Source organism: Nicotiana tabacum, chromosome 16 (genome assembly GCF_000715075.1).
Source record: "Nicotiana tabacum cultivar K326 chromosome 16, ASM71507v2, whole genome shotgun sequence".
Taxonomy (NCBI): domain Eukaryota; kingdom Viridiplantae; phylum Streptophyta; class Magnoliopsida; order Solanales; family Solanaceae; genus Nicotiana; species Nicotiana tabacum.
The window spans coordinates 135917539-135943427 of NC_134095.1; the positions used below are offsets into that span (position 1 = coordinate 135917539).

At 40.7% G+C, this 25889-nt stretch overlaps 1 protein-coding gene across 1 annotated transcript; it reads right to left on the reverse strand.

Moving 5' to 3' along the window:
• Positions 1-18681: 18681 nt before the first annotated feature.
• On the reverse strand, positions 18682-19119 carry LOC142170425 (uncharacterized). Its single transcript, XM_075232329.1, has one exon. The coding sequence runs from the start codon at positions 19117-19119 to the stop codon at positions 18682-18684; it is 438 nt and encodes a 145-aa protein (XP_075088430.1).
• Between the last annotated feature and the right edge of the window lie 6770 nt (positions 19120-25889).

The following is a 25889-nucleotide window of genomic DNA, read 5'->3' on the forward strand; positions in this document are numbered from 1 at the left end:
TCGGGTTATGCCGGGAGGCTTCATCGGGTTATACCGGGAGGGTTTATCGGGTTATGCCGAAAAATTTATCGGGTTATGCCGAAAAGATTCATCGGGTTATGCCGAGAATTTGGATAAAAAAAAAGCTCCTTGGGTTATGCCAGGGAGATCCGGGGTTTATACCGGGATAGTTGAGGAACGAGGTCCTATGCTATCATGATTTGTTTTTCTTTTGAGATGTTCATTTTTTATTCTTTGTCTTCTTTCCTTCCTTTAGTTCTCCCCTTTCTCTCTTTTTATTTATCAGAAATGCACGAAAGAATTATGGGGAAACTTACCATTGGTCGTTTTCCCGCTGCAAGGCTGTTTCAATGCTTGTGTGCTCCATTTCTTTTGGGCTACACCAGCTTCATGCATGGCTGCTTTGGGTCGCACCTGTCTCAATTTCCTACACAAAGAAAACGTTGTCAGTTTGAGAATGACGGTTGGTTTTGGGGCCTTGACCGTTCCAATTGCTTTGTCTTAGCCTAATTCTTGTTGAGAAACTCTGCCATTGATTAGATTTACATGCGAAACCCTTTGGACTACTCAGACTTGCATTTCCAGATTTTGTGATGATTTGCCTTATAAGGCTTTGGTTTTTCCGTCCCGTTCTGCTTGGGTATTTTGGTGGGGATTTTATCAGGGAGACTCTGTGGGGATTTGTACAAGAGAAACTCCGTGGGGATTTGTCCAATGCGAACTCTGTGAGGATTTTTTTTTTTGTAGCAAACTTGATGGGGATGTGCTGGGGTGGACTTCTTTGGGGAATTGTACAAGGGGAGACTCCATGGGGGATTTGTAACAAGGGATACCCTGTGGGGATTTGTCGGTTTTGGAAGCAAATCAACTACCATGGCCAGTCGGGATGGGACTGACGTGCCTGAGGTCGTACATTTTATTTGACTCTTGCCAAACGGAGCCCTGTAAAACCGGTCCTGCCACCTTTCTTTGCGATTATTACGGAATTAAGAGTTAGATCAAAAAGAACTCAAAGAAAACTATGTAAAGGAGAACACATGAGTTTAAAGAGAAACGCCCCTTTCGGGGAGAAAAGAAGGACTTATCTGGAGTGTATGCCAGTTTCAAACTGACATGACATGCCTTTTGGACCGGATGCCCGACCTCCGAGAACTTGCATTTCCTCATGAATCAAAACAGATCTATTTTTTTTTCAAAACCTGGGAACCTTGCCAGGACTTTCTGAGGTGGAATCATCTTTTTGGCCGACAACGCCCTTTGCGGGTTTTCGCTAGTCGACCTTTCTCATTTCTCTTCTTACTGTCGCCTGCTAGTACTCTTTGCGAGTTTTTACTAAACAAGCTCTCTCATTTTCAATTTCTCTTCTCGCATCGCCTCACGGTGCCCAAAGGTTTTCACCGACAAGACTCTCTTATCTTTATTCTCCTCATTTTGTTGTATCGGACCCAAATAATTCCATCTTCCTATTTTGAAATGCTTTGCTGATTGATCAGAAGGACTTGAAAAAGGTTTGGGGTGAAAAGAATTTGGATTGAACTACAACTTTGGAACCTTTTGGGTGGGATTATTGCTGAATTGTTATAACTTCTGCCCCAGTTTCACTTTTGGGGGACTTTGGATTTTTGTTTTGGTGTGACTGAACCCCTAAGGAGAGGTTGCCTACGTATCCTTTCGGAATCAAGTCAGACGTAGTTCATAATGTTCTTTTGTTTTTTTTTTGGATTTTTTTTTTGGATTTTTTTTTGTATATATATTTCCTCATTCTTATATATATATATATATATATATATATATTTCCTCATTCTTCCAATTCTTTCTTCTTCTTTTTTTTTCATTCATTTTTTTTCAATAATATTTTCAGGTTCCAAAGAGGGTAATCAAAGAAGAGTAACCTGCTCAAATGGGTTTGCAAAGGGTTAATAGTGTTTGGGTAGCGAGAATGAAAGCCTTCGTCATCTCAAACTGTGCAAAGATATCGCCAGAGTGATTTAGACATATCACTGCACCTGCTTTACAAGCAAGGCTGACGTCGTTTCTTTCGACGTCGCCCAGATACAAATGCTCCATTTGGTAACGTTTTTCAATGACGTATGGACCATTCTTTCTGGGTACAATTGCTCGTGACAAACCGCAGTTATTAAGGTTATCATTCTGTACGGGTCTAAACCCATTTACTGCTCTCAAACTCTGCTTCAGTGACGGACATTTTCCAAACCATGAACCAATTTTCTTTAGTTGTTCCTACTTTTAAAATTCTTTATATCTCAAATTTTGACTCATTATTTGAAGTCTGATCGGAGTTCTCGTGATCCGGGCATGAAGTCCGCAAACATGTCATGTTATTTAAAGCTGCATTTATCAGAATTGAAGAGAACACAAAAGAAAACATAGAAGAAGAAAGTGAGTAATCAAGCATGATTTCATTTCTTGGCATTTTGGGGAAGATAAGGAAAAAGGTTGACATTCAGGAAATTAAAAACATGAAACTGAAGAAAAACATCTGAGTCACCCTCTGGGGTTACTCGTGATGCAGAGAAAGTGGCAAGACAGGTTCATTAGGACTTCCGTTTGACCAAGAATGGCGTAGCCTTCTAGTTTTGAAGCTTGGTGCTTGGTCCCATGTACGATACTTCAACGGTGCTAGTGCCCTCTCCTGGCTGGACCATGTGTATTTCGCATAGCTTTTCCCTTGTCGCCTCACATATTTCCTCACTCTCATCGAGCGGGGACACCTTATCATCTCCCTCTTTGTTGTATTTTGGCTCCTGTGGTATGCGTCCGACAAACACTGGCTCGTTCGGCCAAGGTTGTTTGATCGTCCCCCATACCATGGAGGCCTGCTTGAAGACATCACTTATTCCTTTTTCTTGCTCCGGAGTTACCCTGGGTCCTTTTTCTGTATCAGCAATAGCAATTATGGCTTTAAGTGCCGGATCAACTTCCTCGTCTTCATAAATCATCCCAACTATCGGCCCGTTGTTGTGGGCGGGCAGCGGATTATTGGTCACATTTGGGATATCCTCGTCTCTCAACACAATCTTCCCTTGGTCTAACAGATTCTCCACAGCTTGTTTCAATGTCCAACAGTCGTTGGTGTCGTGCCCTTCTACCCCTGAATGGTATGCACATCTGACACCCCGCTGATATGATGGTGATCCCGGGTTCTGCTCGTTCGGTGGTATGGGCTGCAACAAATTCATTTGGACAAGCTTAGGGAATATAGTGGAATAGGGTTCACCGATTGGTGTGTAGTTGGGTCTCCTGGGTGGTTCCCGAGGACGGAAATTATTTTGAGGAGGTCGAGGATTGTAGTGGTTTCGGTGAGGAGGCTGATTCCTAGGATGTGGGGCCTGCCCCCGATTGACTGGTTGTGTCCGCTGGATATAAGGCTGGGTGCTCATGACTATGTAGGGCTGAGGAGCGTAGGTCGCATTTTGGTGGGGGAAATAATGTTGCGAGGTTCTTTCCGAAGAACAAAGCCCGGGATTATGATATTTTCCCACCTCTGACACTGCCATGGATGTTTCCTCTTTTTTCTTCCCTCTTGCCATTCCTCCAGACCCGCTTTGGACGGCTTGGGAGGTTGCCCTTATGGCTTCCTGACTCAAAATTCTTCCCGTTTTCAGACCGTTCTCCACCATCTCTCCAATCTTAATCGCTTCTGCGAAAGGCTTTCCCATGGCCGACATCATGTTTTGGAAATAGTCGGACTCTTAAGCCTGGAGAAAAGTAGTGACCATCTCTATCTCGTCCATGGAAGGTTTTACCCTTGACGCTTGCTCACGCCATTTGATGGCGTATTCTCTGAAACTTTCCGAGGGTTTCTTCTTTAAGTTTGACAAAGCATTTCTGTCTGGTGCGATGTCAATATTATATTGAAACTGCCCTACGAAGTCTCTGGCAAGATTATCCCATATATGCCAGCGAGATATGTCCTGGTCCATATACCATTCTGAAGCGACTCCCACCAAACTTCCTCCAAAATATGCCATTAGCAGTTCTTCTTTTCCGCCGGCTCCCCGCAATTGATTGCAGTATTTTTTAAGATGTGCAATGGGGTCACCGTGCCCATCGTATTTCTCGAACTTTGGGGTCTTAAAACCTGCTAGCAGGTGCACGTGAGGGAACATGCATAGGTCGGCGTAAGAGACGCTCTTCTGTCCGCTCAATCCTTGCATATTTTTCAAACTTTGTTCAAGGCTTCTCATTCTCTTGGCAATCTCATTTTGTTCTGCAATTCTGGGGCTCTGATCCTGCCCGGGTGCAAGCTCGCACTGAGGCGGTAGAGGATTAGTGCTGGTAGCGAATCTAGTTGGTTCCATTGAGAACGATGGTGCTTGGAATGTAAAAGAGGATGAGTCAAAGCTTGGCTTGTACGTGGCAGGCTGTGCCGCAATCGGGCAAGGCGATGCAGTAAAGATGTTCATGCTTGCATCGGTGGCTGACATTCGGGGATGAGGGTCAGAAGGCGATCCAGCAGAGAAGGCTGAGGTAACTGGGTACCCGAATGGGGTAGCAGGATAATTTATGGGGACATTAGAAGTCCCACTTGACCTGGAGAATAATTCAGGGAATCCGGGGACGACACTTGGCGGCTCTTTCCCATTATTCCAGTCGTCCAGCATTTCCAACATGCGGAGCCGTAGGATTCTATTTTCCTCCGCAGTTGCGGACTCAGGTGTGAGGACGACTGAGATCGTGCTCTCCTCGGAAACAGGGATTGTTTGCAATGGAATTTCTGAAGACATTTCCACACTTCCTTTTGACCTGGTGAAGTAAGTGTGAGTACTGCTTCTGGTCCTAACAACAGGTAGTTGAACACTTCTCCTTGACCTCGTGAAGTATGAGTGCGAGGCCAGACTTTCACCAAACCAACCGTCTTTTCAAAACCCTGGATACTCAACGACAAACGCACGGTTAATTTGCAGCGAATAACAGGTAGTTAATCTCACGTTGGCCATGATGCACCTATACAGTTAAGTGGATTACTACATGTTTGCTACGAGAGCATGCGTCATTCCGGCATTTTTCCTCTTTATTAGTTTTTTCCCTTTTTTTTATTATTATATATTTTTTATTTTGCAGTAAAAGAAATGCGACCGGATCCGATGAGGATTGTCTACGTATCACGATGCCTACGTGAATCAGATCATTACGTAGTTCGAAACTAACAAGTATAAAAATAAAGAAGCAAGTGCTCATTTAGCATAGGGCTCAAAAGATTTGACTACTCTTTGTTTATTTACTTATTCAATTTTTTTTTTTTTGAAATAAATACTTTAAAAGAAGAAAGAAAATTTTGTTTATTTTGATTTTTGTTTTATTTTTTAAAGAAAGACTTCTAAAAAATTTATTTGCTTTTGACTTGAATTCTGGAAATTTATTAAAAAAGAAAATATGTTTGGTTGATTTTTTTTTCGTTTGTTTTACCTTTTCTACGGAAGAAAGAATGTATATGATGTTGCCTCTTAAATTTTGAAAGAGGGACTTTTAAGAAAATGATGTGGAATTCTGAGTTTTATTTATTTACAAAAGCACTTCTAAAAAAAAATCCTAACATTTTGAAATTCAATTTTTCAAATATATTTTTTTTTAAAAAAAAAACATTTTACAAAAGAGAGACTAGAAAGCAAAGAGTATTTTTTTTTTTGGATTTTTATTGCTGATTTTAATTCTTATTACATTATTTCACATGAAAGACTTCAGAAAGAAGGATACTATTTTTATTTGAGTTTAAGAAAACTTCTATATTATTTTTTTTGTTTCTTTTTTTTTATATTTTCTAAGGAAAAATTTATAAAGAAAGAACTAAAGGGAAATATATTTTTTTGGATTTTTTTTTAAAAATTGGGGCCGGAACCGATGAGGTTTGCCTACGTATCTCACATCCGGTGAGAATCAGACCCGCGTAGTTCGGTCAAATTAACGAAATTATTTTAGAACAAAATTCTTTCCTTTTCAACAAACAACTTTCCAAAAATAAAAGACTATTTTTCTATCTTTTTGTTTTTTTCTTTTTCTTAGTAAAGCAAATTATTGAAGACAAAACATTTTCCCTTTTTATTATCGCAAAATTTCGGCAGAGTTTTGACAGTAATTGGGCATTGCTATTTTTCAAAGTAGAAAATTAGCCCTATACACTGTTATTTTTTATTATTATTTTTTGTTTATATTTTTCAAATACTCCAAAGTCAGGCAGCATGCATGTCCGAGACAAATAAATGCACGGAAACAAATAGGATGCAACATGATGGTCTTTTCATTTCAGGTTGCTAGTCCTAGACGGACCCAACCCCTGTGTTGAGTCCCCTAAGTCAAATGCAACATGATGCAAATAAGCGTTCCTACTAGGGATCCGGCATGAAGTCAAGTTATTCTAGGTTCGTAACCTGGGTATTTGTTCTAGACTGTGTACCCGAGCGGACAACTCGAGTCGAGGAGGGGGCTACGTACCGGGGACCCGCAAGATCGTCCGACTTTGTAACTTGTCCGACCTCTTTCTTATTTCAGGTATTGACACTAACAGAATAGGGAGTCTCGACCAACGAGCTTCTCCCCGGAGGTAAGAAGAGAAGGGTTTCGGCACAGTTTATATACAGTTCAGATAATATCAAAGCGGTAAAAGACAACATTTAGCACGTTATGCAAAAACATGTAATAAAGATCAGATAATAAATCCAAATATAACAATTATTCTAAGCTCGAATTCTTGAACCCTGAACCAGTGGTTCTGGGTTCAGTCCCCAGCAGAGTCGCCAGAGCTGTCACACCTCCTTTTTGCGCGCCCGCCCCGAAGGGTTAAATGCGCGAGGGAGTTTTTCCAATTTAAGTGACAATATTCGAAATGGGATTATTTATTTAATTCAGAGTCGCCACTTGGGAAAGGTTTGGTTTTTGGTGTCCCAAGTCACCGGTTTATCTTGAATCTCAAATCGAGGAAATTTTCAACTTTTCCAAATGAAGTCTGCGAACCAGAAATTCTAAGTAAGGAATTCTGTTGACCCGAGGGAAGGTGTTAGGCATCCTCGAATCCCGTGGTTCTAGCACGGTCGCTTAAATTGTTATAATGGCTAAATATCTGATTTAAAAACATGTTATGACTTACGTGCTTTTATTAAGTTTAAACCGCTTTTATCATTATCACTTATTTTTATAGAATTGCAACGTCGTGAAAATGCATCTCGAACCACGTCACAATCAATGCGCCCGTGATCGTCAACACATTTTGACTTCGTTGAGATTTGGATTTGGGTCACATCAATGTGCACCCGAATTTAAGAATATGATTTAATTAAGCCGTGCCTAAAGAGTCTAACGCGTTATTATTTTTTGAGAAGGCCATGAGATCCACTAAACGGCCTAGCCTGAATTCTAAATATTATGATTAGTTGTTGAGGGCCCCGCAATTTGCGTTTTTATTTAGCAAGGCTCGTCTCATTATTTTAGAAGAGGATATCCTAAAGTGACTACATTTCTATTATTTTTGTTTCCAGAAATAGAAGAAAGAAAGATGTATGCTAATTGAAGTATATGCTTTGGCCTAAACCGGATTCCTATCAATTTCTAATTACTTAAAAATGAAAAGACGCCATACCTTACGAAAATGCTTTGGTTGAACAAAGAAATTACATGTGATATTGATGAGATGCAATACTTAATCCGACAACATCCTTAAGTCGAATCTAAATCAAATTGCTTAAACAGGATTAACAGAATTCTTTATTAAAAGATGCTACTGATAATGTTCAAAACTAGTCCTATAAACTGCCTAAAGAAATCGAAACTGGATGATTCAAGACTGTATTATATTTGGCTAGATTTAACAGCCATTTTCCCCTACCTATTCAAACATAACTGGAAGAAGAGTTTGAATTAACAATTCTACCAAATGATAGCACATTCCATGAATTATATGACTACATCACGTGTACTGCCAACAACCATATCGCAGTTTTAGACTAGAATATTTTCAATTAAGTACAAACTTACTAATGTGTTTTCTATTGGACTACAAATAACAGAATTTATACAACTTTAACAACATTCGCAAAGCTGTAAGTAAGGCAACAGATGATTTAAAAATTCTTCAGATCTTTCAATTCATGCCTCTCATGGTTACATCAGTATGAAATGTGTACCTGGATGTTGAATACGACGGAAGAAAAGGAAGAAGATAGAGAAGATCATCAGCAGCAGGAACAAAGTAACAGCAGCAAACAAAACAACACAGCAGAACAGGCTCGAGTGCAAGAATACAACTATAGCCGATAGAAAGAGTGGCCAAATGACAGCAGCACACAGTGGAGTAGAATCAGAACTCCAGGCAGACCAAAACCAATAGTAAACCAATGAAAACACTCGACTAGTAGACTCAATTGGAACTTCAAAGAATCAGAATTGATTGAACAGATTGAACAAATGAAACCCAAACAGCAATAGGAAGAAGCAGTTTCTGATTGTTGACTGTATGCTTTCTATCTCTTAACCTCTCTCTATCTGTTCTGAAAATCCCAACCCCCAGTGCAGTCTGAGTTCCCTATGTGTGTTCCCTAATATCAGATGTATTCCTCTCCTATCTCTGTCTCCTATATGCTCTGTGTGTATTAATATCTGTGTATTTCAGCTCCCTCCTCTCCAATCTCCTCTGTCTGCCTCTCTAATATCAGATGTCTTCTCTTTCCTTTTAAAACTGATGGTAGTCTGCCTTTTATAAGCCTAAAATCAAACCTTTAACAGCCTGTTTAGAATATCACAACACCCCTCCCATGTGCCTTCACATTTTCAGATTCCACTTGGCTAATTAAGTATGAACAAAAAAAACCCATGATATTCCCCGGCAGACTCACTTTAAGTAATGTTTATTATTTCTGAGGCTAAAGTAGAGTATGGGCAGCAGAATGTAGTCTGACAGCATATGCTGTCAAACTATTTAATTCAAACAGGACCTTTATGCACATGTTGTGCACAAATGCACATGCCATCAATTCAGATTACAATTAACCATCTACCCTTTTACTTTCAGATTCAAATACAGCAACTATAAGTGACCACACTTGATTCTTACTTTGATTCAAACAAAGTTGCAGCAGGCAACAGGTTCAATTGTTAACATTTGAACTATTGAAATTAATTGACGACATTTGTCGACTCGACTATACTAATCATAACATACACAATCGTAGCCAAAAATCAGACATTTAACAGTATCGACACATGATTTGAATTGTACTGACCAAACAGAATTGTACTTGAGGAGTCAGTTAATCGGTTCAAATTTGAGGTTCAGTTAATTGCACAACACATACATATATACGCATTATCAGAATAGGAGAGGGATTCAAACAAACACAAAGGTTCAGGTAAAGTGGACAAACAACAGTTGATAAAAAAAAATTCAAAGACACAAATTAAAACAAAACATGAACAGACCTTTAATCAATCACATGGACTAACAGAAATAAGAAAAGAAAAGCAAAACTTACCTTAAACCCCGAAAAATCAAAATCTTACTTGGATTCGAACAGACCTTTCTTAAGGTTGAACGGACTTTAAACGAAGTGTTTCTCGGATGAGAAACACTTCGATTAAGGTCCATTAGACCCTAATCTCTTGGCTTAAACAGGCACGGACTAGGCTTGGGGCTTCTAGGGTTCGTGGATGGTAGATTTGGGATTTGGGCTTCCAAGGTTAGATTCGGACCAAACCAAGCATGGTTTGGTCACGAGGGGGGTCCGGTGATTGTCTGGTATGAATCTAGGGCAGATCGGTGTAGATCGAGTTTTGCTCGAATCTTCAAATGAAGATTCGAGGACCTAGAGGATGATTCGAACTAAACAGACTACAGATCCATGTTCAGGGTGTCAAGGTGATTTTAGGGTGTTAAGGTGAAGGTCATCGGCGTTCATGCCACCGGCTTTCATGGTGAAGGTGTACAGAGGCGGCTCTAGGGTTTGGGGTTGAAGACGATGAAGGCTGGGGTTCGGATAGGGGGGCAGGGTAATGTTATGAGTTTATATAGTTAGTGGGTAGGTGGATCCTGGCCTTTGGATGAGATGTGATGAAGGGCCAGGATCCTTCGACTAACAGGGAACGACGTCGTTTCAAGGGTAAAGGGTTGGGGTCGGTCCGGGTGAGACGGGTCGGGTGTGTTAGTGGGTTTGGGGTGAGAGATCTTGGCCGTTGATCAATCTGAGATCAACGGCCCAGATCAGATTGGATCAAAATGGCGTCGTTTGGAACGCCTCCTGAGGTCAGCTGATCTGGACCGGGTTTACATGGGGTTTGGGCTGAGTTTGTTTGGGCTTTGAATTAAAATGAAAATCAGCCCAAACTGATTTTCAAACCCAATTTTGCATTTTCTCTTTTATTATTATTTTTTTTATAACAAAACCTAAGTAAATCAAATTAAAATTAAATAAACACTTAATACAATTATTTGCACACATATATCAAAATATTTAAAACAGGTAAAATCAAACAAAACAAAAATCACGAACAAAGATGCCTATTTATGATTTTCTATTTAACAACCGGATTACGGTTCAAATTACGCATGACACATACATTTTTTGTATTTTGTTTTAATAAAATAAAATGGGCAAAAATCGTAAATAATTAACACAGTGCCATGTAAAAATCCAAAAATTGTACAGCAGGACCAATTGTTATTATTTTTTTATTTCTTTTGGAGCGATTGTCGCGCGAAACAAAAATCACGTGCTCACAAGCGCGACCGGCGCTCGACCAAGATACCCCGGTTAAGCAAGCCTGCTAGATGCCTTCTACCCAACCTTGTCCCTTAACAATATAAGAATCAGTATCAAGAGATATATATGAGGAGAATAAAGTGTTCCACATTCTTTTCCCATTATTCAAAAGAGATTTTATCGGCTCCAACCCTACACCACTATATAATGGCAAGGAGTAGTTAATGAAGCTTTTAGCCGAAGGGACGAGATCAATTTCCACAGGGAGTTATTATTGGTTGGGAATTGGGTTTCTATCTAATCTAGCTATGCTTGTTGCTTTTAATTGCACTTCTAATCATGTTTGGATTTGTTACTATTCTACTCTTAATGCTATTGATTGCTGAAAATAAACTAAGTACAATATTTTTGTAAGGGTTTTTCAAGTGATAAAAAGCACTAGGGAAGTGACTTACACCTAGGCGAGTATCTAATGAGATCTAAAAATTAGGACAAACTTGTTATATTTGGGGTCGTGATATAACCATTACACATAATTACTCACTCTATACCTCTCGGCAGTTTGAGTGACTTTGCCCTAATTGGCTTTCTCAAGCCCAATTGGGTATTCAAACAATACAAGTAAAATTGGATCAAGTCGGGTATTACTATCTTTAAGTTTAACCCTTTAATTGCAGCTATCAATCTCTTGAATACATCCCAATTCCTTGTTAGCCTGAATTTTCTAGACTTAGTCCCTCTTTCTCAAGAAGAGTCTGTCATAAAGGCATGAATAAGTGTTTGCAACCACCAAATTCTAAAATTAAAGCATGAATCAAGCTAAATATCACTAACCCATAAATAATTAAGCCCTAAAATTGAAGACCCATTAAATACCCACACTAGGGTTGGGACACAACCCTAGTTAATGGGATTAGATACTCATAATAAAGGTAGAAATCAAAGATGAAGATGAAATATAACCCATAAAAGTTGATTACAAGAACAAAATCTAATAAAATAGGCTAAAGCTACTCTAAAATTACTCAAAGTAGTAAAATTGGTTGTTCACGAGCTCCTCAAAGCAAAAGATGACCTAAAAATGTGAAAAAGATATATTTATACACAACTAAAATTACTGGACAAAAATGCCCCTACGAAGGTTCCGCTGACAGCGTAATAATAGGCGCAAAAGCAAGCGCGGACCGCGTTTCTTCCATTTTGGACTGGGACTGGGCTTGATTTTGCTAGGAGCGTAAAAGAGACCGCCTCAGCGTTGTCTTCAACCGCGGCCGCGTAAAATGTTCGCGAACCGCGCTTTTCATTTTAGCTCAAATTTCTAGGCCTCTGAATCTCTACTTCGTTGACAACGTAATTTGCACCGCGGCCGCATCAAATATTCCGCTACCGCACTATTTCACCGTGGTTAGGGGTATCTGTTGTAACCCAAAAATGCCTTTTCTGAATCTCAATTCCTCTGCCAGCGTAATTGTGGACTCCCTAGTGATGGACCTTCCGCGGCTGCCCTTTTTCCTCGCTGTCAGCGCTTTTGTCTCAGCTTTGAACTTGTGCACGTTTAACTCCTTTATGTGCTGGTTATGACTTCCTTACTTTATTTTGACCAAACCCTGCAAACAAGCACAGTAAGTTAGTTTTCGGGAATACTTTTACACATTTTTTTTATCCAAAACCTAAGAAAAAGAGAGCATAAGATAGGCTAGAATCCGTAGTTATTAACTCCCCCAAACTTAAGCTTTTGCTTGTCCTCAAGTAAATAAATTAATTCCCACCTCCACAAGGTAAACGAAAGAAGAATTTCAGCTGTTCTAAGGTAACTTCTGCAAGCATCAATTATGACTATCAGTTACCCTCAACACAAATGTTTTATCAACAACACACAACCTTTTTAGCACCATGGCTCTAGTGCGACACAAGAGCATCAAAAGTTGACTTAACTCATCAAGGAAGATCGCTCTACTACGTAGGTCACTGTGGAACCCAAACTCTTTCTCCTCTATTCTCCATAAGCAAATCTCACTTTAGATTATAGCACTTAGAACAAGGATTGTGGAAAAATACACTCATCCCTCTCAAAGGATGGTCACAAGTCTGGCTCTAAGTACCATAAGCTTGCCCCTCATGTGAATCACCACTAATGTAAGCTCACTCAAACTAAAAATCATATAGGGCTTTTGCGGGAATGTAATGAAGGCTTTTGGTTTAAGGTAGGATATATTGGTGTATGAAGGTTTCATCTTTCCTTAAGCACTTCATTTTCTCATTTCGGCTCATACTTTCTTGACTCTTTGAGTCATTTTCTTCTTCCTTAGGAGACTAGAGAGACACACTATCAGTCTTTGTTGTTCATGACAATCATTTTTCTCCTTTCTAATCATTCTCATCCTTTCATCATTGCTTTTATTGAATCCCTTCATTTTCCTACATTGTTCACTTTCTTTTTGACTTTTTGGCTTTTCTTTCTCTTTCTTTTGCCTTCCCTTTTCTTCATTCTGTACCTTTTATCACTTTTGCATTCCCCATCTCTCCCCCCAAGCTTATGTTATTGCCAATTGTGTTAAGGAAAGATTGGGTGCCAAGAGAGGGTCATTTTAGAACTGATAAAGGCTTGTATCAATGTTATTGAAAGAACAAGAGCTATGGCTCAACGGGGTTGACTAGGGATATTATATTTGGTGGGCTATGGAAGCTTTCAAGTTTCAGTTTGGATCAAGGAGAGCCTATAATCATTTCTCAAGTCGAGGTACACTTAGAATTTTGCCTAGACAAACATTCAGGGCAAGTTCTAGACTTATTGGCACGGGACTTGGACTTGCAAATCAAAACCTCACCGCACAAGCTGTTGGATTGCTAAAGAGAATAGAGTCGAGGGCCCACAAAAACCTTAGCTAAGATTTGAGCAACACAAATGATCCCAAAAAACCACTCGATTATTGTTTAGTCATAACAAGAGTCTAAAGGTAACAACTATCACCATCCTTTACACATCAATTTGTTTCTAACCATAAGGTCAAAGGTAAATGTGTTAGGCTCAACTGAAGCTTTGCCTGAGACACTTCTATTCATTTTCTACTATTTACACAAAAACATAAAGAAAACGGACTCAAACCCTTAAGAAAGTTGTCATGCCATCCATCATCGGGAAGAGCCACCCGAATCACATAAATTCCACCTTTGGAAAGAACTGTGTCATTAAGAAAACCAAAGGCTTATTGATCACGAAAACTTGTAAAAGTAAGAAGTTACAAATTGAAAAAGAAACTACTGAATGAAATAAGAAGCTATGCTACTAAGGAAAATTTCAAAAGAAGTTATAAAATAAAATACGGAAAGTAAACTGAATATGTACAATAGGGGACTGAGACGAATATACATAAAAGGGGAATGAATATATACATGAAAAGGTAACTTTATATACATATCAAAATTGAAAAATAATGAAAAGTGAAAAATAAATGGTAAAGTTATATACATACCAAAGGTGAAAAATAACGATAAAGAAAAATAAGTATCATAATTACATTCCATTCACCAAATCCATCAAAGTAGAACCCCCCCCCCAAATAAAAAGTAGCATTGTCCTCAATGCGAAAAGCAAAAATAAGATCAAAGAGGAGTTAGAGCGTAAAGAAAACTCCCTATGGTTCCTCTGTCTGCATGGGTTCACTGGTTGGGTCCTGTGGCTAGGTCCCTGGGTCACTTCCCTTGGGGTCCTCTAGCTCAATCTCTAAGTCATCAGTCTGGGGAATCACCCCTCTCCTCACGGGCTCTCTGTCAGCCTCCTACTTTGGTTCCTGTGTTGCCTGAGCTTATAGAGCTGGCTCATCCAATAGCAGGTCTAATGAGATGTTGTTAGCTGATCTAATCTTTTCCACCTCCTTCCTCAGTAGCTTCATCGAATCCTTGGAAGCTTGAGTCTTCTTCATTTTCTTTGTTTGCTTGCTCAGGTCCGTGATTGCTTTTCCATGTGCCTCCAAAGTGGCCATAATCAGCTTTTGGTTGTCCAAGAGCTTCTGCTGGTTGTCCAAAAGCTCCTTAAGTGATTCCTCTACTGAAGTAGGCACTTCAGCTATGCTGAAACTGACTGAGCTGCCACTATGCTAGATATGACAGACAACTTAAATGTAGCTGCCAGTTATTGATGCTGGATACAGTCTGGTTAACCCTCAGTGCAGTGAGAAGGTAAGCTAATGAAGAAGGCACCGAATAGGGCATTGAAGTAGATAGTCCAGAGGGAGGATATGGTATGGCAGTGGTAGGCTTAGAACCAGTGGCCACCACCCCTGGCTCTTTAGACTGGCCAGTGGAAGTGGAGGCTTTTCCCTTGGACTTGGGGTTGTTGGAACCCTGAAGGTTGTACCAGGAGAATTGCCTATTTTGTTTCACCTTCGTATCAAAGTCCCTTCCCTCGACTTCCCGATCCTCCAGGTACACGGTGAGGAAGTTTGAGAAAGGGTATGAGCTATCATTCTCTTTGACCACTCTAGTGATCACCTTGGACATAATGTTCTCGACATTGATCGGGTACCCCACTATGATGGCCCCCACAATAATGGCCCGGGAGACCTGCATATCACTGTCATAAGTAGTGGGGTCTAACTGGCTGCACACAAACGTTTTCCAACCCTTCGCCTCAAAGCTCAATGTGTTCCTGTAGATCAGGGCCCCAGGTGTCAGCCAAGCTAGAGTAGTCACCGAGAGAGCAATCACTGATGCCAGCCACAGGCGGGCTAACTTATCCATAGCCACCTTTTCCAGATACAAGGGCTCATCTTCGTTATTAAACCCAGCATAGTCATTCAACATCTTGTCATCAAATCTGATCTTCCGATTTCGCACTTTGGTCACATATGTGCCCCTTTTGATGTGGGCTACGTTGGCATAAAACTTTTTGACTAAATGCTTATTGGCTTCCGGCAGCTTGCTTGTAAAGAATTTCCACCCCACTCTTTCATCAAATTGACTCTTTACATTGGAGTTGTGGGGTAGAAGATCCCTTTCTACGAATTGCCTCTCATATGTGGTGACCTATGAGGCCACTACTCCCAAAACTTGTGGTAGGTTTTTTCACTCACAAATCTTTCTTGCCATGCCACCAGGTTCCATTTTCTCTCCAACCCTCCTGCCTGGGTGTCACCACCCCTCCCGTCATCAGGGACCTCAACATCTACATCAATAGGGTCCTGTCTAGGTGGAGAAGCTGGATGAGAGGCTGATGTTAAAGACTCACTACTTTCCTTTGAGCCATAAGACGACTCAGAAGAAGCAGGGGAAGCTGGGGGTGTAGGCTCGTCTCTCAACTGAAACCTCCCTTAGAAGTCTGTGGAAATGTGTGTTGGTACTGAGTCGCCTACCGAAACTTCCCGAGAAGGGATATACTCACTTCCCTCAGAATGGGATGTGGCTCTGTTCGCAGCTTTGATTGTTTTCCGCAACTTTCCTATCGATTTATGGACCGCTAATGGTAATTTGGTCCTTCATTGACCTCATCTTCCCTTTCCTCGGGAGGATTCAGCCCTCCTTTTTTGTGCATCACCGGCACCTCTAGATCGTACAATTATCTGCAGTGAAAAAATCAGTGAAAGATCAATAGTATTGGTGTTAGAAGAATCATGATGGAAAAACAGATGAAAAGTTGGCACTGTTTCACAAGCTGAGGTCCGCTGACAGCAGAAAAAGGAGAGAGGACGCAAAAAAAGGGCCGCAGCCGCGGAAGACTGGGGATCAGACGACCCACTCTCTGAATATAAGGTACCGTTAAGAGCAAAATTTTGGGCGTGGCCGCGAAAACTGCACTGTTGTTAGGGGAAAACCAAACGCGACCGCATACCCAATTTGACAAGTCTCTTCATTTAGACATCCGCGGTCCACAAAAATTGAAGCGCGACCACATAAAGCAGACCGCTGTTAGTGGAATATCAACCGCTGATCGTAGAATTCAAACCAATTTTAAGTCCACACAGCATGAACACAGGCGACTATTGTCGCCGCAAAAAACGTTTCTATATAGCATAGGCATTTATTTTACTTTTTTCGAAAAAGTTTAATTTTTCCGAAATGAGTGTTTCACCATAAAATTTCTAATTTTTACTTGAACATGAATTTTGTAATTTTTTGAAAATTTAAAAAATTACAAAATATTATTTTTCAAAATTTTCAATCACTGACAATTTTAAAACTAAAAGAAAAAAGAAAGAAGTTAAAACTAAAAGAAAAGAAAAACAAAATTACAGAAGCAATGCTATGATTTGAACATACGAGTTATTTGAATTTGTGTTGGAAATTGACTTCTAATTAGTGTTATGCAAATGGGATTAGATTTAGGGCTGATGAACAGTAGAAATTTTCTTTTGAGAGTTCAAAGTGCGAAAAGGGTAAAAGGATGGGGACCCTACTATTTATAGAGAAATACTAGGGCCCACACCGACTTACATGGTGCGGTCATGGAATTCTACCACGGTCTGCGCTTTTGGCTATTCTGAAGAATTGCAGAATCATCACTATCGTTGAGAGCGAAAAAGTGGTCGCAGTAGCGGAACAAGGTCTCCTGACCGCGAAAAAACCACCGCGGACGTGGTTTAAACTTCAGAGATGTCACATCTGGGACATTTCAAGTCTGCGTTCACTACCAAATCACGCCCCCGCAAAAAACTTCCGCTGACCACGAAATTTTAAGCGTGATCAGCGATCCAATTATAGACTTAGCCAAATATTTTCCAGCGTTAGTCCTGCACTACTTCAAAAGTTTCTACACAAATCTCACAACCAGTTAGTCCAAAACAAATCCTACACTAAGAAGAAAATGAAAAACATATGGGTTGCCTCCCAAGAAGCGCCTGATTTAACGTCGTGGCACGACGCATGTTACCATCATCATTTGAAGTTGATTAAGGCCACCACGTGGCTGTCATCAAATTTTCGTAGATAGTGTTTGACACAGTTCCCATTAACTCTAAAAACTTCACCATTTTTATTCTTCAAATCAAGAGCACCAAATGGAGTGACATGTACCACTTTAAAAGGGGCACTCCATTTTGACTTGAGCTTTCCCGGGAAAAGTCATAACTGAGAGTTGAATAAGAGAACCAAGTCACCCTCCTTGAATTCCTTTCTCTGGGCATATTTGTCATGTAAGTACTTCATCTTGTCCTTATATAAGGACGAGCTGGAATATGTATGAAACCGGAATTCATCTAGCTCATTGAGTTGCTCTACCCAGAGATTTACTACAACATTCCACTCAAGATTTAACCTCTTCAGCGCCCACATGGCCTTGTGCTCTAACTCAACCGGAAGATGGCACATCTTCCCAAATACCGACCGGTACAAAGACATACCAATTGGAGTCTTATAAGCACTCCTGTAGGCCCACAAAGCATCATCCAATTTCCTTGATCAGTTAGTCCTATTTGCATTGATAGTCTTGGACAATATGCTCTTTATCTCCCTGTTGGAGACCTCAACTTGTCCGCTAGCCTGAGGATGATAAGGGGTTGATACCTTGTGATTGGCACCATACTTTGCAAGCAAAATGTTCAATGCCTTATTGCAGAAATAAGAACTCCCATCACTGATGATTGCCCGAGGAGTGCCAAACCGTGTAAAGATATTCTTCTTGAGAAATGACACCAAACTCCGGGCTTCATTGTTGGGCAAAAACATAGCCTCAACCCACTTGGAAACATAATCAACGGCCACCAGAATATAAGCGTTGCCACACGAAATCAAAAAAGGCCCCATGAAATCTACGCCCCACATGTCAAAAATGTCAACCTCAAGAATAGGGAGTGAGAGGCATTTCATCCTTCTTGGAAATTCCACCAGCTCTTTGACACTCATCACATCTCTTGACAAGCTCACCAACATCTTTATACAGAGTAGGCCAATAAAAACCACAGCTAAGAACTTTTGAAGCAGTTCTCACTCCACCATGATGACCATCGTAGGGCGAGGAATGGCAAGCATCAGGAATACTTATTCACTCCTCTTCCGGAACACATCTCCGGATCACACAATCATTACAAATCTTGAAAAGATAAGGCTTGTTCCAGTAATAATCCAAGCTTTCCCGTTTAAGCTTCTTCCTTTGTTTAGAAGAGAGCTCACTTGGAATAATGCTGGTCACAAAAAAATTGGCCACATCAGTGAACCAAGGCATACTATTCAAAGAAACTGAGAGGAGTTGTTCATCCAGGAATGCATCATTAATTTCGAGACCATCTTTGGGTCTCCCCTCCTCTTCCAAGCGGGATAAGTGGTCCGCCACTTGATTTTGACTTCCTTTCTGATCAGCAATCTCAAGGTCAAATTCTTGAAGCAATAAAACCCATCTTATCAGTCTAGCTTTAGAGTCCTTTTTGGTCATCAAGTAACGGAGTGCCGCGTGATCAATATGAATAATCACTTTGGAACCCATGAGATAAGGCCTAAACTTCTCCATTGCAAACACAATTGCTAGCAACTCTTTCTTCATCACTATATAATTAACCTGGGCATCATTCATAGTTTTACTTGCATAGTACACCGGATGAAATATATTGTTCACCCTTTTCCCCAAGACCGCTCCAACCGCAATGTCACTAGCATCACACATGAGCTAAAATGGCAAGCTCTAATTGGGTGTGGTGATGATGGGAGTGGTAGTCAATCTATACTTTCATACACTCATCATTAAACACAAACTTTGCATCATTTTCCAACAATTTGCACAAGGGATTCACCACCTTGGAGAAGTCCTTGATGAACCTTCGGTAGAACCCCGCATGCCCAAGAAAGCTCCTCACTCCTTTGACGGAAGTAGGAGGATAGAGTTTTGAAATCACTTCAATATTTGCTTTGTCCACTTCGATACCATTCTTTGAGATCTTATGGACGAGGACAATGCCCTCCTCGACCATAAAGTGGCCCTTTTCCCAATTAAGCACTAGATCTCCTCACATCGGGCCAACACTTTGTCAAGATTACCCAAACATTCTTCAAAAGAGTCACCACAACACTGAAATCATCCATGAACACTTCAAAGAAGTCCTTCACCATGTCAGTAAATATAGCCATGATACACCGCTGAAATGTAGCCGGTGCATTACACAAACGAAATGGCATCCAAAAAAATGCAAAGGTGCCATACAGACATGTGAAAGTGGTTTTCTCTTGGTTCTCTGGTGAAATCATAATCTGGTTGTAGCTTGAGTACCCGTCTAAAAAGTAATAGTAGGAACGCCCAGCAAGTCTATCCAGTATTTGGTCAAGAAAGGGCAATGGGAACTGATCTTTGCGGGTCACTTTGTTCAGCTTCCGGTAGTCCATGCATACCCGCCATCCGATGACAGTCCTACTAGGGATACACTCATTTTTCTCATTTGTGACCACAGTCATACCCCTCTTTTTTGGCACACATTGTACTAATGAAGTTTATGAACTATCCGAGATGGGATACACAACTCCTGCATCTAGCCACTTGATAACTTCCTTCTTGACGTCTTGCATAGCTTCGTTCAACCTCCTTTGATGTTCCACAGAGGGTTTGGCATCATCCTCAAGTATAATCTTGTGCATGCAAAAGGCGAGGCTTATCCCCCGAATATCAGCTAGAGTCCATCCAATTGCCCTCTTCCTTCTTTGAAGCACCTCAAAGGTGGCATCTACCTGCATGTTAGTAAGGCAAGAAGAAAGAATAACATGTAAAGTTGAACAAGGGCCCAAGAATTCATACCTGAGGTATGAAAGCAAAGGCTTCAACTCCAATATGGGAGGTTCCTCGGTTGAGGGCTTTGTTGGTGGAGTCTTTCTATTCTCAAGATCAAAGGAGAGTTTTCGGGGCTCATAGGAGTAAGAACTCATTCCTTGCAAGGCATTGACATACTCTACCAAACCTTCATCCTTAGTCACATCATGGTTCAGCAATACAGCTTCCAAAGGATCCTCCACATTGATAATGGCACTCGTGTCATCAACTATCACCTCTGTCACCAGATCCACAAAAGAACAAACCTCAATACTATTCGACTGCCTCATTGATTTGCACACATAGAAGACAACTTTTTCGTCACCCACCTGGAAGGTGAGCTCCTATGCTTCCACATCAACCAATGCCTTCCCTGTTGCTAGGAGAGTTCTTCCCAAGATTATCGGCACCTCATAGTCGACTTCGCAGTCGATAATCACAAAATTTGCCAGCAAAATAAACTTGTCAACTCGGACGAGAACATCATCAATAATACCAAGCGGCCTCTTTATTGTTCTATCGGCCATTTTCAATCTCATGGAGGTAGCTATCGATTGACCATACCCAAAGTTTTGATGACAGATTAAGGCATCAAATTTATACTTGCTCCCAAATCACACAAGGCCTTAACAAAATCTGCACTCCCAACGGTACATGGAATGGTAAATGCGTCGGGATCTTCAAGCTTTGGAGCCATCGAGTGCACAATGGCACTCACTTGATGAGTTATTTTGATGGTCTCACAATCCATAGATCTCTTTGTAGTTACCAAGTCTTTTATAAACTTGGCGTATCCCGGCATTTGCTCAAGAGCTTCCACCAAGGGCACATTGATCAACAAACTTTTCATCATCTCAATAAACTTCTTGAACTGGTTTTCATTCTTCTACTTTTCAAGTCTTTGAGAGTAAGGTAGAGGAGGCCTTGGCAAAGGAGCCTTGGGTTTAGGCATCACCGTTTCCGGTATGTCTATCACGTGTTCCCTAAACGGGTTCACGTCATTTTGAGTCTCCTCCTCATTGTTATGAATATCAATTCTCACCTCATCATTCACATTCTCTTCACTCACTTGCTCAAAAACTATAAGATCATCTTCATTTTGCACTTCAACATCATCAGTCACAACTTCCTTTTGCTTAGAGGTACTTGCTTCACCACCTCTACCGCTCCTAGTGGTCACCGCCATTGCATGTCCTGTATTGTTCCCACCCTTCGGGTTTACTAACGTGTCACTAGGTAGTGCCCCCTTAGGGCGAGTGTTTAAAGCTTGCGAAATCTGACCAAGTTGGACCTCTAGATTGCGAAAAGAAGTATTATGGGATGCCAATTCGGCATTAGAGTCAGCGTTATTCTTCATCATTTGCTCAAACATTGACTCAATACTTCCCATCTCATTGTTTGATGATCTCGGACCTTGGGATGGAAATGGAGGCAGATTGTTTGGTTGTTGAAACATTGGAGGCCTTTGAAAACCCAACCCCCGATTACCTTGATTAAAATTATTCCAACTTCCTTGGTTGTTGTTGCTACCCCAATTGCTATTGTTACCCCAATTCTGGTTGTTGTTCCCCCAATTGTTGGAGTTTTTGTTGTTATTGTTCCAATTTCCTTGGCCTTGGTTGCCCCAATTCTGATTATTCCCTTGCGATCTCCATTGTTGATTTGGAGCATTACCTCTTTGTCCTTGATAGTTGTTGGCATACAAAACCTCTTCACTTTGCTCACTATAACCATCATCTTGGTTGTAACCACTACTACCTTGCTCAAATTGTTCTTGATTGCTTTGCACTTGTTGACCAAACTGTCTCCTCTTGTTTACCAATAGATTAACTCCTTCCATTGAGTTTACTTGCTTTGGTCTCTGAATCTGCTGAAGCTGTGTTTTGGCTAACTAGTTAATGGTTGTTGTCAACTCAGTTATGGCTTGTCCGTGGTCCTAAAGTTCCTTGTGAACATTTATGACATAAGGATCCCCTTAAGGAACATTCACCCGACTCTGCCAAGATGAGGAAGTGTCAGCTATCTCATCAAGAATGTCATAGGCCTCGGCATATGATAGCTTCATAAAATTACCCCCTGCTAGCTGGTTTACCATAAATTGATTGGTTGTGTTTATACCTGATAAAATGTTTGCTGGATCATTGCTTCAGTCATATCCTTTTTGGGGAATTCCTTGACCATACTTCTATATCTATCCCAGATTTCATGAAGGGGATCATTTGGTTCCTATTTAAATGTTAAGATCTCATCCCTTAATGCAGCCATATGTCCTGGTGAGAAAACCTTGGCTATAAACTTGTCGGCCAACTCATCCCACGTAGTGAAGGAATGGCTGGGGAGCCTTTCGAGCCAGTCCAAAGCTTTCCCTCTAAGTGATAAAGGGAGCAATCTCAGTCTCAAAGCATCCTCCGACACATTTGTTTGTTTGCTACCCCAACAGGTATCCACAAAGCCCTTTAGATGTTTATATGCATTTTGATGGGGAGCGCCTGTTAAGTACCCTCTTTGCTCCAACAGGGTCAACATGACATTTGTAAGCTGGAAATTGCTCACCCCAATCCGGGGTAGGATAATTGCACTTGCGTTCCCTTTATTTGGAAGCACCCAAGGAGCCACTCGTGGAGGAGCTAGGGGAGGGTCTGGAATATTTTCATTGGCCTGGCAGCCTCTTCTTTGAGATTGAGGTACTATAGGCACCTCATCTTCAGCATTATCATCTACCTCCTCCCCCAGGAGAACATTTCCAACAGGATCATTGTTTGTCATTTTGTACCTAAATCGATTAACTCACAGGGGTTAGTAAAACAGAAGGAAAGAAAAACAAGACACACAACTAGTCAGATAGATAGACAAAACCATTTAACTCCCCGGTAACAACGCCAATAAGTGATCGGTTCCTACCCTACACCACTATATAATGGCAATGAGTGGTCGACTCAGCTTTTACACGAAGGGTCGGGATCGATTTCCACAAGGAGTTAATATTGGTTGGGAGTTAGGTTTCTATCTAATCTAGCTATGCAGTGTTGCTTTTATTTGCACTTCTAATCATGTTTGGATTTGTTACTATTCTACTTTTAATGCTATTGATTACTGAAAATAAACTAAGTACAATGTTTTTGTAAGGGTTTTCTCAAGTGATAAAAAACACTAGGGAAGTGACTTACACCTAGGCGAGTATCTAATGGGATCTAAAAATTAGGACAAGCTTGTTATATTTGGGATCGTGATATAACCATTATGCATAATTACTCACTCTATACCTCTCGGTAGTTTAAGTGACTTTGCCCTAATTGGCTTTCTCAAGCTCAATTGGGTGTTCAAACAATATAAGTAAAATTGGTTCAAGTCGGGTATTATTATCTCTAGGTTTAACCCTTTAATTGGAGCTATCAATCTCTTGAATTGATCCCAATTCCTTGTTAGCCTGAATTTCCTAGAATTAGTCCCTCTTTCTCAAGAAGAGTCTAAGTCATAAAGGCATGAATCAATGTTTGCAACTACTAATTCTATAATTAAAGCATGAATCAAGCTAAATATCACTAACCCATAAACAATTAAGCCCTAAAATTGAAGACCCATTAAATACCTACACTAGGGTTAGGTCACAACCCTAGCTAATGGGTTTAGCTACTCATAATAAAGGTAGAAATCAAAGATGAAATATAACCCATAAAAGTTGATTACAAGAACCAAATCTAAGAAAATAGGCTAAAGCTACTCTACAATTACTCAAAGTAGTAAAATTGGGATGTTCACGAGCTCCTCAAAGCAAAAGATGACCTAAAAATGTGAAAAAGATATATTTATACACAACTAAAATTACTGGACAAAAATGTCCCTATAGAGGTTTTGCCGACAACGTAATAATAGGGGCCTCAGTGCTTGAACTTTAGCGGTCGCGCAAAAACAAGCGCGGACCGCGTTTATTCCATTTTGGACTGGGACTAGGCCTGATTTCGCTGGGATCGTAAAAGCGACCGCCTCAGCATTGTCTTCAATTGCAGCCGCATAAAATGTTCACGAACCGCCCTCTTCATTTGAGCTCAAATTTCCAGGCCTCTGAATCTCTACTTCACTGACAGCGTAATTTGCACCGTGGCCACGTCAAATATTTCGTTGCCGCACTATTTCATCGCGGTCAGCGGTATCTGTTGTATATTAAAAATGCCTTTTTTGTATCTTAATTCTGCTGTTAGCGTAATTGTGGCCGCCCCAGTGATGGACCTTCCGCGGCTACCCTTTTTCCTCGCTATCAGCGCTTTTGTCTCACCTTTGAACTTGTGCAAGTTTAACTCTTTTGTGAGATGGTTATGACTTCCTTGCTTCATTTTGACCAAACCCTACAAACAAGCACAATAAGTTAGTTTTCGAGAACACTTTTACACTTTTTTGATCCAAAATCTAAGCAAAAGAGAGCATAAGATAGGCTAGAATCTGTAGTTATCAAGATTCATTTGCGATTTCAAAAATATTACAAATTGATAGATATGTTGAAAAAATAGGTTTTCCAAATACCAACACTTCTAGTTTAATTCCCAACATCAAACACCACCCACAACCTGTATACGGAGCCTATAAGTACAATAGAAATGAAGAATAAAAGTGTCGGCGACAAGGCCCTGGCTATACCTCAAAGCACAAAATACAACATCAAATGACATAAATCCCGGAATAGCGTAGTGAGCACAAAACCCTGCTAAGTAGAGAGTAACTACTAACAAGGACCAAGACTGCCCGCTGATGAACCACCTGCATCCATTGAAGATGTAGCATTTCCGCAAAAAGGATGCTAGTACATATGGAATAGTAATAGTATGTAAAGCTAAGTTCTCTCTTTCGAAATAGAATACCAATATAAGAAAGGAAACAACAACAACAACCAATAATATCCAAATGCCAAATTAAAACATAACAAATTTCAAAAATATGAAATTAATATTATTTTTGGTTGGGAGATCTTTAGTACCGATATTCTATTGTAATTTTATCACGGAGTCCAATCACGGCCTGATCGGGTAGTACGTCTCATCCCAAGACATTCAATCTACACAAAGTGGCCCCGACTCCTCATCCCAATGTGTGCTGGTGGAGGTGTGATCACAATATTACCATCTCTACACAAAGCGGCCCTGCCGCCTCGCCCCAATGTGTGCGGGTAGAGGTACATTCACAATCACAATTTCTCTACTCAAGACGACCCTATTGCCTCACCCAATTTATGCGAGTGGAGGTGTATTCACAATCATAATTTCTACACAAAATGGCCTTGCCGCCTCACCGCAATGTATGTGGGTGAAGGTGTATTCACAATCACAATCTTTATACAAAGTGGCCTTGCCGCCTCACCCCAATGTGTGGGGGTGGAGGTATATTCCCAATCACAGTCTCTACACAAAGTGGCCCTGCCACCTCACCCCAATGTGTGTGGGTGGAGGTGTATTCCGTGGTTAGGTTATGTC